General features: G+C 36.5%; 1 protein-coding gene across 11 annotated transcripts in view; it reads right to left on the bottom strand.

The window, feature by feature from the left end:
• LOC126965602 (uncharacterized) overlaps nucleotides 1-13,025 on the bottom strand; it is a 160,628-nt gene that overhangs the window by 16,011 nt on the left and 131,592 nt on the right. For 7 of the 11 annotated variants that reach the window (XM_050809251.1, XM_050809252.1, XM_050809253.1 and 4 more), the window contains 10 exons: nucleotides 8,058-8,310; nucleotides 7,774-7,963; nucleotides 7,544-7,700; nucleotides 5,172-7,454; nucleotides 4,750-4,873; nucleotides 4,247-4,495; nucleotides 3,687-3,792; nucleotides 2,588-2,840; nucleotides 1,677-2,108; nucleotides 339-507 (listed from right to left, as the gene is read on the bottom strand). In XM_050809251.1, the coding sequence (XP_050665208.1) occupies nucleotides 339-507; nucleotides 1,677-2,108; nucleotides 2,588-2,840; nucleotides 3,687-3,792; nucleotides 4,247-4,495; nucleotides 4,750-4,873; nucleotides 5,172-7,454; nucleotides 7,544-7,700; nucleotides 7,774-7,963; nucleotides 8,058-8,310 (4,216 nt within the window). Of the gene's footprint in view, nucleotides 1-338; nucleotides 508-1,676; nucleotides 2,109-2,587; nucleotides 2,841-3,686; nucleotides 3,793-4,246; nucleotides 4,496-4,749; nucleotides 4,874-5,171; nucleotides 7,455-7,543; nucleotides 7,701-7,773; nucleotides 7,964-8,057; nucleotides 8,311-11,826; nucleotides 12,112-13,025 lie in introns of those variants that run through there. The other 4 variants (XM_050809260.1, XM_050809255.1, XM_050809258.1 and 1 more) reach the window with 4 other exon arrangements.

Here is a 13,025-nt window from a genome sequence, read left to right as displayed (position 1 = left end):
TTGTCATTTATTAAAAAGTAATTTCTTTTAAGTAGCTATGTGTAGGCTTATGAAAGCTCCGCGTGCCTTAAACAATATAGATCCCCTATTAAACTTTCTTGTGAGATTCTGAAATATCGTGAAGAACATCCACATAACAAAAATATTCATAAAAATGTTAATAAAATAAAAACTACTGGACCAAAACTATGTCAATTTTTTATGGGACCAAATGGCAAACATTTCAAACAGAATCACGAAAATCGGATCATAAATCTCAGCGTAATCGGTGTACAAAAAATTACCAATCGAATTGAGAACCACCTCGTTAATAAAGCTTGCTAGACCATGTCTCTTACCTGATGGCGTGACAGGACTCTCGGCGTTGCTCAGCATCTCCCATTTCAGCTGAAGCTTCCTGAACTTGCCACCAGAGTTGTTGCTTCCGTTGCCAGTATTGTTACTGGCACAGCTATTGGCTGAGCTTGGTCTCCATGGCTCTTCACCACTTGTATCCAGCTGATTACACTGATTGAATACAATGATAGTGTGAATTGAGAGTAGATTAATAAATAGTAATGAAATATTCGAGGAGTTCTGATTCTGAGTATCTAATCAACAAGAGACGGAAAACAGGCTTATAGATTAATTTATTTGTATTTGTATACGGAGTATAATGTAATTTGGGAATTTACATTTATTTCGATTATTATCCTTACGTAACCTATACCAGTGCTTTCCAAACATTACACTGCCATGGCCCGGTAATTTTCACACTGCCCCTTCGTGATCCACCTTTACTGACATTTATTAATGGTAAAAAGGTTTTTTTAGTACTACATACTTTGTTATCGCCTATTGAGTCACAAAATTTTAGTGCGAAGTATGTAGCTGCTGCTTATTTTTTTTACTAACAAATCGAAGTTCGCAGAAGATGAAAGTTTTATACGATAGATATTTTTGCGATCCAGTATTTTTTTTTTGATGGTCGGTACCGGGTCGCAGATTGTAGTGATTTTATTCACGGCAGTTCCTTCACGTTTTCATTGAAGTTAAATACTTTAAATAATATTTCTAAGGACTTTATACGCTATAGAGATAACACATGCAAAATAAAGATTCTAAAATACAAAAGGTTGTATTGTAAGTTTATCAGTAAATTATGCATCGAATAGGTAAAATGAGATACACATACTATTAAAATGACCTTAATTTCTTTTATTATAACGAGATATCGATTTATGCGAATAAAATGACAAAATACTCCAATAAAACTACAAACATTTATAAAAAGTTTCTTGATAAAACTAACAAGTATGCTACCTACATAAATGATGAAAAACACAAAAAAACTAGTACAAATGAGTCATGTATGCATCAACAATGGCCTAAAACTAAAACGAAACAAAAGAAAAACGTAACTACGAAATAAAAAGTGGCTGAAGCTTGAAGCGTGTACATACTGAACGATACAAATGAACGATCTATAGTGCAGCCACCGAGCAGAAACAATTTCGGACATTGCTTTATATTCACTGTCAATTCGATTCAATTTAATATACGAGACGGAAAGACAATTCGGCTCGCGTTCGACTGAGACAGTAAATATCGGGTCAATGTCCGATATTTATTCTTAATCGCGACCGCACAACGAAGAAGCACATTCACAGCTCACACAATGATTCCCTCTGATTTACCTTCGCGTCTGTGCCAGTAACCGTGCCAGCCACCTTGGAGGAGGGTTTATTGTTCTCAAGGCTATCAGAATAATCGTCACTATCGTCGAAAACTAAACGGTCAAATGCCTGCATCAATTTAGATCCGAGTTGAACTCCCGACCATCTTCTATTGTTCTCTAACTCGATCCTACTGTTGTTCGGACACAAATCGTATCCTACGGGCGATGGATTTACGCATGATCTGGGTCGACTCTTTTCGACTGCAGTCTTTGCATTCGCCGTCTCATTCAACAGATCGGGAGTGGATGGCTCTTTGTTTTTAGGCTCTCTATGTCTCATTACTACGCTTGTCTGAGGGTCGTCACTCAAACCGCTCGACTGCATCGACCGTACCAGCTTCAGCAAATTCCGTTGGTTGAGGGTTAGTTGCGGGGCGTTAATTGTAGAAGGCTGTTAAATACACCAAAGTTGATTTAGCATCATGCATCATGCTATTATTAGTTCGGTTGTCAGGGGTTCGACCTTGACGGCGACATCTGCATTGATCGCTCGATCATGCCTTTATTTGCATTTTATGAATGCTGTGCACGAAATATTGAATATATCTCTATATATCTTAAAACAGCAGTGACTTGTGATATGAAAGCACATGCAATAAACAATAAAATGCAAATAAAGCGACGTCTGTTTCAGGCGATATTTTATATGTTGTGATATCCATATGAAAATGACATTTACGTGTCGACTTAAATGACGATAAAGCAAATACATTCTGATCATTTTCTTGTATTGTATTATAAGATAATAGCAATAGCACTACTAGACGGTATTAGAGAGTTCACAAAAGTGTTAAAATCATAAGTGATCGAATAGTCTTTTTGAAAACTCGTTAGATTATATTATGTGAATGGGTGGAAGTTAAAACTTACTCGACTTGCAGCTCGCATGTCACTCTCTATCCTCTTGAAGCTTCTGTGGAGTTCGCGCATCTCAAACATGAGGTCTAACGTAAAGGGTAGAAGCCGCAACGGTTCCAGGCTAGCCAACAAGGTATCCAGTAAAGCCCTGCAGCGCGGTTCGCCGACGCAACCAGCCAATACCAGGGAATCAGGGTCGTAGTGCTTCGCTAGGATAGATTCGCGCGTTCGCACGTATGACACCCAGGCGTCTACGGATTGCGAGCTGTTGACATAAATATGGCATTTACATATATGCTTCCTGTGTTTCTTCCAAAGTCAAAACATCAAGCGACAGCGATATCTAAGCATTATTGAGAGACTTGGATAATGGAGTCCGGAGTGCACCTAGTGAAACTCTCTTATGTAAGTATATAAGTTAATTTCAGTACCTATTAGTCCAAATGTTAATTAGAGCAGAAATAATATAAAATACTAGCTGACCCAGCAAACGTTGTATTGCCATATAAGAAATTTTTTGGGGTTTAAAAAATAGATGACGACCGATTCTCAGACCTACAAAATATATCGTACATAAAATTATTCGTACAATAATAAATATTGTATTCGATTGCAATCTTGCAACCCTATTGCGGATCTGTGGATGGAACAGAATAATATAAAAATCGCGATACAAAAATGTGTGTGGATCGTAGACGGGTGAAAATTTGAAGTTATATGTAGTTTTTAATGCTGCCCTAAACCCTAAATAAAATATTTAGGGTAACACCCTTATCATTTAGGGGTATGAAAAATAGATGTTGGCCGATTTTCAGACCTACCCCATATAAACACAAAATTTTATATATTAGAGAGTCTGAAACAATTATAAGTCAACATTTAGTAACTCACAAGTAAAGATTACGAGTAAGAACTGTAAGGTTATATTGATTTATTGGACCATTACATCATAAAACAATAGACGCTTGTTCGTCACGACTAAACTTCTAGGTTTATGTTATAAATTTAAGTTTATACTTGGCTTATTATAACAATGATATGTTCATTGCGTGCAGGCTCAGTGCATGCTCAACGACTAACGGCCTAATTAATTACAATTGAAAATACTTACTTCAATAGCCCTAGAATGAATGCGTTGAATTTGACCAGCCCCTCAGTGACGGCATCTTCACTATTTATCCTTAAAACTAATTCGTTGAGTGATTTTGTGATTGGCCCTGAAATAATAACTATTATTCGCTTGCATCTTGTCTTACGCATTGAATAAAACTGAAGTGACTGTCAAGTAACAGTTTTTTACTAAATGCATAAATATGAATACCTAATGCATATACAGGACAACTGATTTTGCAGAATATAGCTTACGTTATGTTATGTAATGTAGGCTTATATCTGAGGGGTTGTTGCAAAGAAAAAAATTACCTAAAATCCAAAATCCGATTCATTCAATATAATATGTAATATATTGTTTCATTTATAGTGTTCGTATGTTAATGCGTAAATAAATTTCTTAGTGGCTGCTGAAGTAAGTTATACTATTAATAAGTTTATTGTTTTGTTTTAATTTTACGGAGAGGCCGTATAATTAATTAAGAACAGATTCATAAAGCTGCCATTTATTGACATCGCTAGGTTCAAAAGTAATTTCGAAATAATGCATAAGACAAATACCCTGTCTTGCTGTAGCTTCCACCATTTGCCACACTGAGTTATCAACAGCGCCGAAAGACGTATCAATACTTTCTCTGAGACCGTCTCTGAATATGGCATACAGTGCTGGACATAAGGCGTTGAGAGCAATCTTGGCACACGCTGGCGAATTCTTTGAATCCCCAAGGAATGCAAGTTCAGCTTGATCTGTGGCTCTTGAGAAATGCTGAATCAACATTTCTACTGCATCCGTTACGTTGGATACTAAAGCTGAAATAATAATGGATTTTAATTAAATATTATTAATATCAACTGGTGATAAATTGAAATAATTTGTACAAAAGTAAATGTTGTTGGACAATGACGTATTTCTTGGAAAGTTTCCATAATGACTGAGCACCTGCGCTATCTACAGGAGGAAATGAATTCTATGAGTCTTCGTTATTAATAGCAATAGTGGAGATTATTATATTTAACAAGGCAGAAATCAATATGACAATGTAATTGTTATAGTTTGGACTCACCCCTTTTCTGCGAGACATCAATTATGTCATACTTAGTTCGTGTTTCTTGACGCAAAGGACTGCCAAATTCATCGGGGCTTACTTCTGATTCCTCACATATAGGGATCTCAGCCAAGTTCTTACCCTAAAATTGTATAATTTATTTCAGGCATGCTGTTAGGATAGTTGCAAAAACCACATATTTTGAATGAATGATTGTAAATGCATACATCCAATGACAGAGGCTATGGGTGCACTTAATGAAAAATAAATAAAAATGCAAAGAAAAAGTAATATTTAGGAGCAAGAGAATCTATCGGTGACTCTGTGACACTGAATAAGCATTTTACGAATAAAAATCAAAATAAGATAACTTAATTACCTACTTACTGGAGATAGCAGGGATGCACGTGCGAGAAAATGAAAAAGCTATGTAAGATTACCTGATAATGTCTTTGAGCTACCACAGCTGAAATGTTAGGCGAATTAGGTGGGGTTGCAAGGTTAACTACCTTGAGTTCATCCATTGCTTTAGTCTGGGTATTTGGAGGACTCTCGATCCTTGTATCCGGCTTTTGCGCAAAACTCACAGACTTCTTGCTATTACAACTACTAGCGTTAGAATCTGTCGATTTCTGATTCTCCTCTTGAGAACGCTTCATCTGGAGAAACTTGGTTACCTGACTTCTTACCTTTTGTACTTGATTTTGATCCCACTCATCCATATTTTGACAGTTAAAACCACTTTGTTTTAGGAATTCTTCGAGCTGTTGCAGATCTGCGCTACTTATGAGTGCTCCAGGGGGAGGAAAGTCTATGTACTCTATTTTCTTTGTCCTTGGCTTCGGAAGAGGAGGCGTTTGTGGTCTATGATATTTAAGTTCATTTGATTTTCCTGATTCGAGGCTACTTTCTGTACCGACGCCTTCATCCTGATAATATTCATGATAATCTATATCCTTTTCTGTTGCATCCAGAAATTGCTGAGATAGCCGTTTAGCGGCCAAATCGTTATTTTTTCGGAAGTCTACATTTTGGTTTTGTAGATAATAGGGTTCTTGCAGAGAACGCCTTTTGGTTTTTTGTTCTACCGCAGTGTTAGCACAAACTAGAGGGTCTTGTATGAGGTCGTCTATTTCAAACATGCTGTAACGCTTAGTTTGTGTATTGCATTTACGTGTTTTATCTAAAGATTTTCTTAATATGCCTTTGGGTAGCGGCGGTCTGGGCGGAACTAGTTCACCATGTTTGGCTAACCGGTTTTGATCACCTCGTCTCTGTATATTTGGATTATTTCTTGTACCATCGTGTCCTACGCTAGCTTCAGAGCTTGTGGCACTATCGTAACGATATACAAATAAAGGATTGAAGTTGCCCGCCGGGGCAGGACTATTCTGTGCCGATGAATCCGTAAGCATAGTAGACGATCCACGATAGCCTGACGAGGGTTGAGTTGCAGTACTTGAACTTGATGAAACAGTTGTATTTCCAGCCAAATTGTTACAATCACAACTCATTGGCCTGTTTCTATACTTAGGAGATGGCGCCATATTGCAATATTTACTCGTACATTTTAAATTAACATCTTTATCTTTAATATGTTGGCGAAGTTCAGGTACTTCTGACAAAAGCTGCTTGCATTCAGTAGGTAGCAAGAAATTAAGGGAATCCCAATCTCTGATGTGCCCCAAACCTTTTTTCTTTAGTAACTCCAAATCGTTACAAGAGAACGGCCTTTTGCTCTTTATTGGATTGCGATTCCTTTTACTGTCTGTTGATTTAGAAGAAAGGTTAACTTTTAACGGATTTAAGAAAATATTTGGCCTTCCATTCAAAAAACCGATATCTGGGAGGGTGTAATTTGGATACAAAACAAACACAGGCTTCTCACAGTCACCTTCTTTTAACTTTTTCAAAAAAGAAGGTTCAACAATATTCAGCAATTCTCGGCAGTCGTGGGAAATGCTTGTTTGGATATTAGACGTTTGCATACTTTTGTCTTCAGTGTTAACTTCAATATGCGTAGAGGTAGATTTTGTATCACTAGGTTCTCTGTGTATAAATTTATTCATTCTAGTTATTTGCGTACCATCAGATTCAGAACAGCTTGAAATACTAACACTTGTCGCTGAAGAATGTGATGAGCATGACTTCCTATTGTGGCGTAGCCTAGACGGACTATTCATCATATTTGTACTCGTTCTCTTAATTCGGGGCTTGTTTACTACAGCATATAGGTTGTTTTCACTATCACTCAACTTAGCGCCGTCTGATTCTTCTTCTTCTATTAATACTTCATCATATACTCTGCTGCTCGGGTTTGCAGATTTTATTTCCTCATAAACCAACGACGATGATTCTTCGATAGCTTCAAACGGTAATTCAGCTTTGGGTCGATCGCTTAGGAAAGTTTTCGAATCCTCCAATCTATTTTCACCAAGAGATTCGCCACTTTCACCTCCAGAACTAGACGGCCAACATTCAGATCGATCTAGTTGGTCAATTCCAACTATTCCTTCGTTGCTTGTACTTTTTTGCTTCATAAAAAGTTTAACTAGGTTAAACGACTGTTGTTTTGACTGACTTTTATCCGATGAAGTTTGGTTATCTGTTGACGTGCTCATAGGTTCAGAGTGCTGGCTTCCAGTTGAAGAGCGATTTTGTGAAACATCGTATACTTTCAAGCATGTAGGATTTAACCTTTGATTTGCGGTGAAGGAATCGACCTAAAAAAATAAATTAACAGTTTAAATGCAATTAGTAGTTAAGGCGCTCTGTTAATTAATTTGATTATCATAATTTTGCTACTACCAACCGTTGAGTTGCTTAACGCTGCCGAATTTATTGAACTACTCATTAGTTTTCTTCTATATAAATTGGGTAGACTTTGACTTTTGATTACAGAATTGTTCATTTCATTTGAAACATCAGTGGATTCATTACTGTTCTCGTTGTTATTTCCAGACGGATGCCTAGATAATAATATTGAATTAGAACTATTAAATAATACGAAGAAATTTACATAAACAAAATTGCACTACCCACCTTTGTAGCGGCGATTGGCTATTTTGATTCTTAAGCTTACTCCAAGTGGTTAATGCAAAATCACTTTTAGCCATAGATGTTGTTAATTTATTTGTTAATTTCTTACATCTTTCTAATAATTCTAAATTCCTGCGCGTTCTTTCATCACTATCTAATTCTATTATATGCGTTTCGTCTTTAGCCAGTTTGTCTGAAAAGATTAATAAATTTTAGTCGAAGCTTATCACATTGTTTCTATAAGTCTTTCGTAAACCAGGAGTAGGCAACCTGTTTTATTGACTTACCATGTTTTTGATTCACGGTTAGTTCAGCACACTCACTGTCCTCGGAGTAAATGGTGAGGCTCCCCTCAAAGGCGATCGTATAGTTGTCTTTATTAGCTTGACACGTAAGAATAAGGTCTTGTTCTGTTGGCAGTTCGCAGTCAAGACTATCAACGCTGAAGTGGACACCGTGCGCTGCTTCCTTCACAGGTGAAAATAGCAGTTCCGATTTGCATATCGACATGGTATTCATCGAGCCGACGGATTCTTGTCCCTGTTGAAGAAATACATAGCTGCTATCAAATATCTGAAGTTAAATCTAACTGACTCCTGTTTGTGTATATTATGTAAGAGTGTGCTCTTAACATGCTCTATATTAACAAATTATTGACGAACTAATTCTCGCATAGATTTCATACTATTTAATTAAATCAGGGGACAGAAAATATTTTTTGGTTTAAACGGAATTTAGAGATTTCACCGATGAGAGGAGTATTTGTTACAACGAGACATCTACGAGGGGCGGTCAAAAAGTTCGCGGAATGGCGGGGTTGGCGGGGGTGAGGTCGCTCCTCCAGGTAGCCGCTACTTGAGTAACTCATAATTACTATATATGCCAATTTCTAGCCTAATTGGGTCATTAGCTTTCGAGTTACAAACGAGTGAACAAGTAAATCGGGAACAAACTAGCCACTATGGAGAAAATTGAACATCGCGCCGTCGTAAAGTTCCTCACCAAACAAGGAAAAACGCCTCAAACTATTTTGCAAGAGATGTTAGCTGTTTACGGAGACTCTGCTCCTGGTAAAACCATGATTTACAAATGGCACGGCCTTTTCAAGCAAGGAAGGGAGTCAATTGAAGATGATCCTCGACCTGGACGGCCCATTGAGGCCACTACGCCGGAAATCATTGAAAAAGTTGAAAAACTTGTATTGGAAGACGGAAGGTTGAAGAAGAAACAACTTGCAGCATCAGTTGGAGTATCAGAAACCACAATTTTAAATATTCTTCATCAACATCTTGGCATGAGTAAAGTGTGTTCAAGGTGGGTCCCGAGAATGCTCACGCCGCTGCAAAAACGTGAGCGCGTCAACTGTTCCCGCGAGTATTTGGACCGCTGTGGAGAAGTTAGGGAAGAAATTATGGCCCGAATTGTAACCGGTGATGAAACTTGGGTTCACCACTATGAGCCTGAGTCAAAGCAGGAGTCGATGCAGTGGCACAAAAAAGGCACACCACCCCCAAAAAAATTTAAAGTGTCGCAATCGGCCGGAAAGATCATGGCGACTATTTTTTGGGATACTGAAGGTATTCTTTTGATCGATTATAAAGAACGTGGTGTTTCTATAACGGGAGAGTACTACGCTTCCCTATTGGACCGATTAAAAGAAGCTATTAAAGAAAAAAGAAGAGGAAAACTGACAAAAGGTGTACTCCTTTTGCACGACAACGCGCCCGTTCACACGAGTCATGTTGCGACGGCTGCCATTCATCGATGCGGTTTTGAACAACTACGCCATCCACCCTACAGTCCAGACCTGGCCCCTAGCGATTTTTATTTATTCCCAAAGATGAAGAAAGAGCTGCGTGGAAAAAAATTTAGAGACGATGATGAAGTCAAGTCGGCGATTTCGGCGTATTTTGACGCCCAAGACAAAACCTATTTTTTCGACGGTATTAATAAGTTATATGCCAGATCCCAAAAATGTATTCGTGTTAAGGGGGAATATATTGAAAAGGAAAAATAACATAATGTATCATTTCATCTTTTTTCCCAGTCATTCCGCGAACTTTTTGACCTCCCCTCGTATATGTATAATCAATAGCATGTTATAGACGATGTACTTTTCTACTTCAACATTAATTAATACACTTTGGTCATATTTAGATAAGTAACTAACACTTTTAATTAAGTTTTAATATGCATCTTGTAAAAATTTACTCATACATACCCACTGTAACAATACAATAAACAGTTTCAGTTAGCTACAGTATCAAATACTTTTTGTTTCTTTTTTATGAAAATAAGGGACGAGAAGTGCCAGACGGTCAGCTGATGGTAATTGATACGCCCTGCCCATTACAATGCATTGCCGCTCAGGATACTTGAAAGACCCAGAAATTCTGAGCAGTACAACAACTGAGCTCATCACCTTGAGACTCAAGTTTGTTAAGTCTCATTTGCCCAGTAATTTCACTAGCTACGGCGCCCTTCAGACCGAAACACAGTAATGCTTACACATTACTGCTTCATAGCAGAAATAGGCGCCGTTCCCATAATCTAGCCGGCATCCTGTGCAAAGGAGCTTCCCACTGGTGTGAGTTATAGTATCAAATGCTTTTTGTAAAGCAAAGCTACATACGTGATGTTTATGGGTTTGCTTCTAGAGATCATTCCCGGAAACATTACGAAACATAGCCGCGATTTGAACATAAACATGCGCCTGAGGTTGTTAAGTCTAATTTGGGCTACGGCGTTGGCTTGTTATAGAAATTAGAACCAAATGCACTTAAATTTTTAGTTTTAGGAGCTTTGATGTGACGTTTGAAAAATATCCGTAAAGGATAAAGCTTGAAGCTTGAATGTTTTAATTGGGTTTCTTAAATCAAATATGGAATCTGTTATTTTGAGATTTCGAGGTTATTAGTACCAGACATATTGAATAGCTGCAAATAAGTCATTAAATATAATAGCGAAACTAATATAAATTATACTAAAATAATAACTTATGAATTACTTTTATGAAATTTTGTGAGTAACAAGATCATACCAAATATTGGTACTTATCTGAATTTTGAAGATTTTAAACAAAACACATAATAAATTTATATCAATTGGAAATTAAGATTGACAAATTGGAATACATATTCTGGATCGATTGACGGTTGATGTAGTTTTAATAATTCTAAATTAGGTACAGCATTTTAAAAGCATCCGTCATATGTTTACAATAGTTAAAAAACAGGAAAAACATATATTTATTTAGCTTTGATCAGACGTTTTCAATTAACGGGAGAGGTTAAAACGTTGGACAATATTGTGCGCAATATAACGTTAGTATTGAATGTTGAATTGTACATGGGTATGCGGGTGGGTGTTATCAATTTAATTCCTTTTCCTGTCATAAATGAGGTCACAAATCAAACAAGTTACTCATACTGTATACGTCACACGTCCCGAGGGCCGTAGGAGATACAAGAACGATTGTTGTTCAGTATTCGATGAAAATATTTTTTTCTAATAACAACTTAAGGGCAGTGTTGTCTCTGTCTTTTAGAAACAGATATGAGAGGGACAACTGAAACTAAACATGTACTGACTAATGACTTCAATTTGATAAATATTCTAGAATAACACCGAATACCTAACCCTCTTGAAACTGTGGTAATTCGTAAACATGAAACGCATCTCTCACAATACTATGAAATGCATATTTTAATCAAGTCAGCGTAAACTATTTTGATGAATAATTATCACATATAATATTTAATAGTAATTTATCGCAATGGGATAAAGTTGAATTAACAGTTTATATTCATTTTAAACTTCCCCGCTTTTTAGGAGTTAAAGAGTGAACAAGGTGCTCACTTTGTGATTCTAGGTGATCACCGCCCATCCTAACATAATAATGCGCTTTTATAATTTTGATGAGAATTCGTGATCAAATATTCCTACTATTATTGTTCACAATATACTGTTATGTTTATGTTGAAGAATAAAACTTATAATTTATCTAAAACTACAACTGAAAGACATGAAAAACTCATAAGACTAAAAAACACTCACTGAATAATATCCTCCATTACAGGAATCCCAATCAAACTCTGTCACACCCATTTTAAAACGTTTATAACACACACACCATGAAAAATGCCACACGCAGTTTATAACGTCTTTAATTAGTCCTTGTGAGCGTCCGAAAAGTTTATCTAACGCACACACAACTACTTATCAGTTCATAGGAAATTATTAATTTGTCACAAAGCAAACAGAAAATTAAAGAACACATCGTTCACGATAGAACACTGGTACTTCTGAAGACCCGGGCGCTACTGAGCCAATGGGTACAACAATTCAATTTTAGCTACCGCTTGCGGTTCTCAAAGTTCACAGATCGGTAAGAAACGATCAGTCCTCACTCGTCAACAAGTTGTTGTAAATGTCTGTCGGATTATCAATTGCATTTGTAAATTGTTACACATATTTATCTGATATGTAAATGACGATGCGAAAACAAATAAATTAGATAATTAGTTTACCCGGTTATTAGTGCCAGACTTATTGAATAGCTGCAAATAAGTCATTAAATATAATCTCGAGTATTTTTATATGTTCCGTAACAAAGGGAAACTAAAATATATGATAAAAAAATAATATCCTATGAATTATTTTCATTTTTGCGGTTAACAAGATCCTATCAAATATTGGTATGAGAAAATTATGTGTCGAAAAGTGTTCATTGTACTGATTAATTATTTTATTATTTATTTTGACGACAAAATATAATTCTAATTGAACATCTGCATAACAATATACAAATATCAAAATAATTAGCGATATAATTCAACTGTGCTCTGATAACAATAACAACCAAAAGGGATTGTATTATTAGGCCTAGTCCGCATGTAAAGTAAATTTGACAGGTCTCTTTCACTCTCCTCGCTAAAAAAAACTCATTCTATTTCGTCTAATAGCTTTATTTTGATGTCGTTCTATCCGTCCCGAACCGAAGCAGCTAGAAAACTCACAGAGAGAAATTTTAAATGAACTAATATTGAACAATATCAACAAAAAATAAAAGAACGCGATAGCACACTCCAAAATGGCCGCTAAGTGAGTTAAAATCATAATTAACAAAAGTATTAAAAAGTAACATGGTGGCAAATCTGATAAGTTAACTCGACTCGCCGCTTGTTTTATTCGTCGATTACTGTTCGAAATTTAAATGAAACACGCCTTGCTATAACTGATATTTATACATTCAG

The sequence above is a fragment of the Leptidea sinapis genome, chromosome 8, assembly GCF_905404315.1.
Source record: "Leptidea sinapis chromosome 8, ilLepSina1.1, whole genome shotgun sequence".
In the NCBI taxonomy this organism is placed as follows: Eukaryota; Metazoa; Arthropoda; class Insecta; order Lepidoptera; family Pieridae; genus Leptidea; species Leptidea sinapis.
Note: the sequence above shows the minus strand (reverse complement) of the source record. Positions and strands in the feature narration are given on the sequence as shown.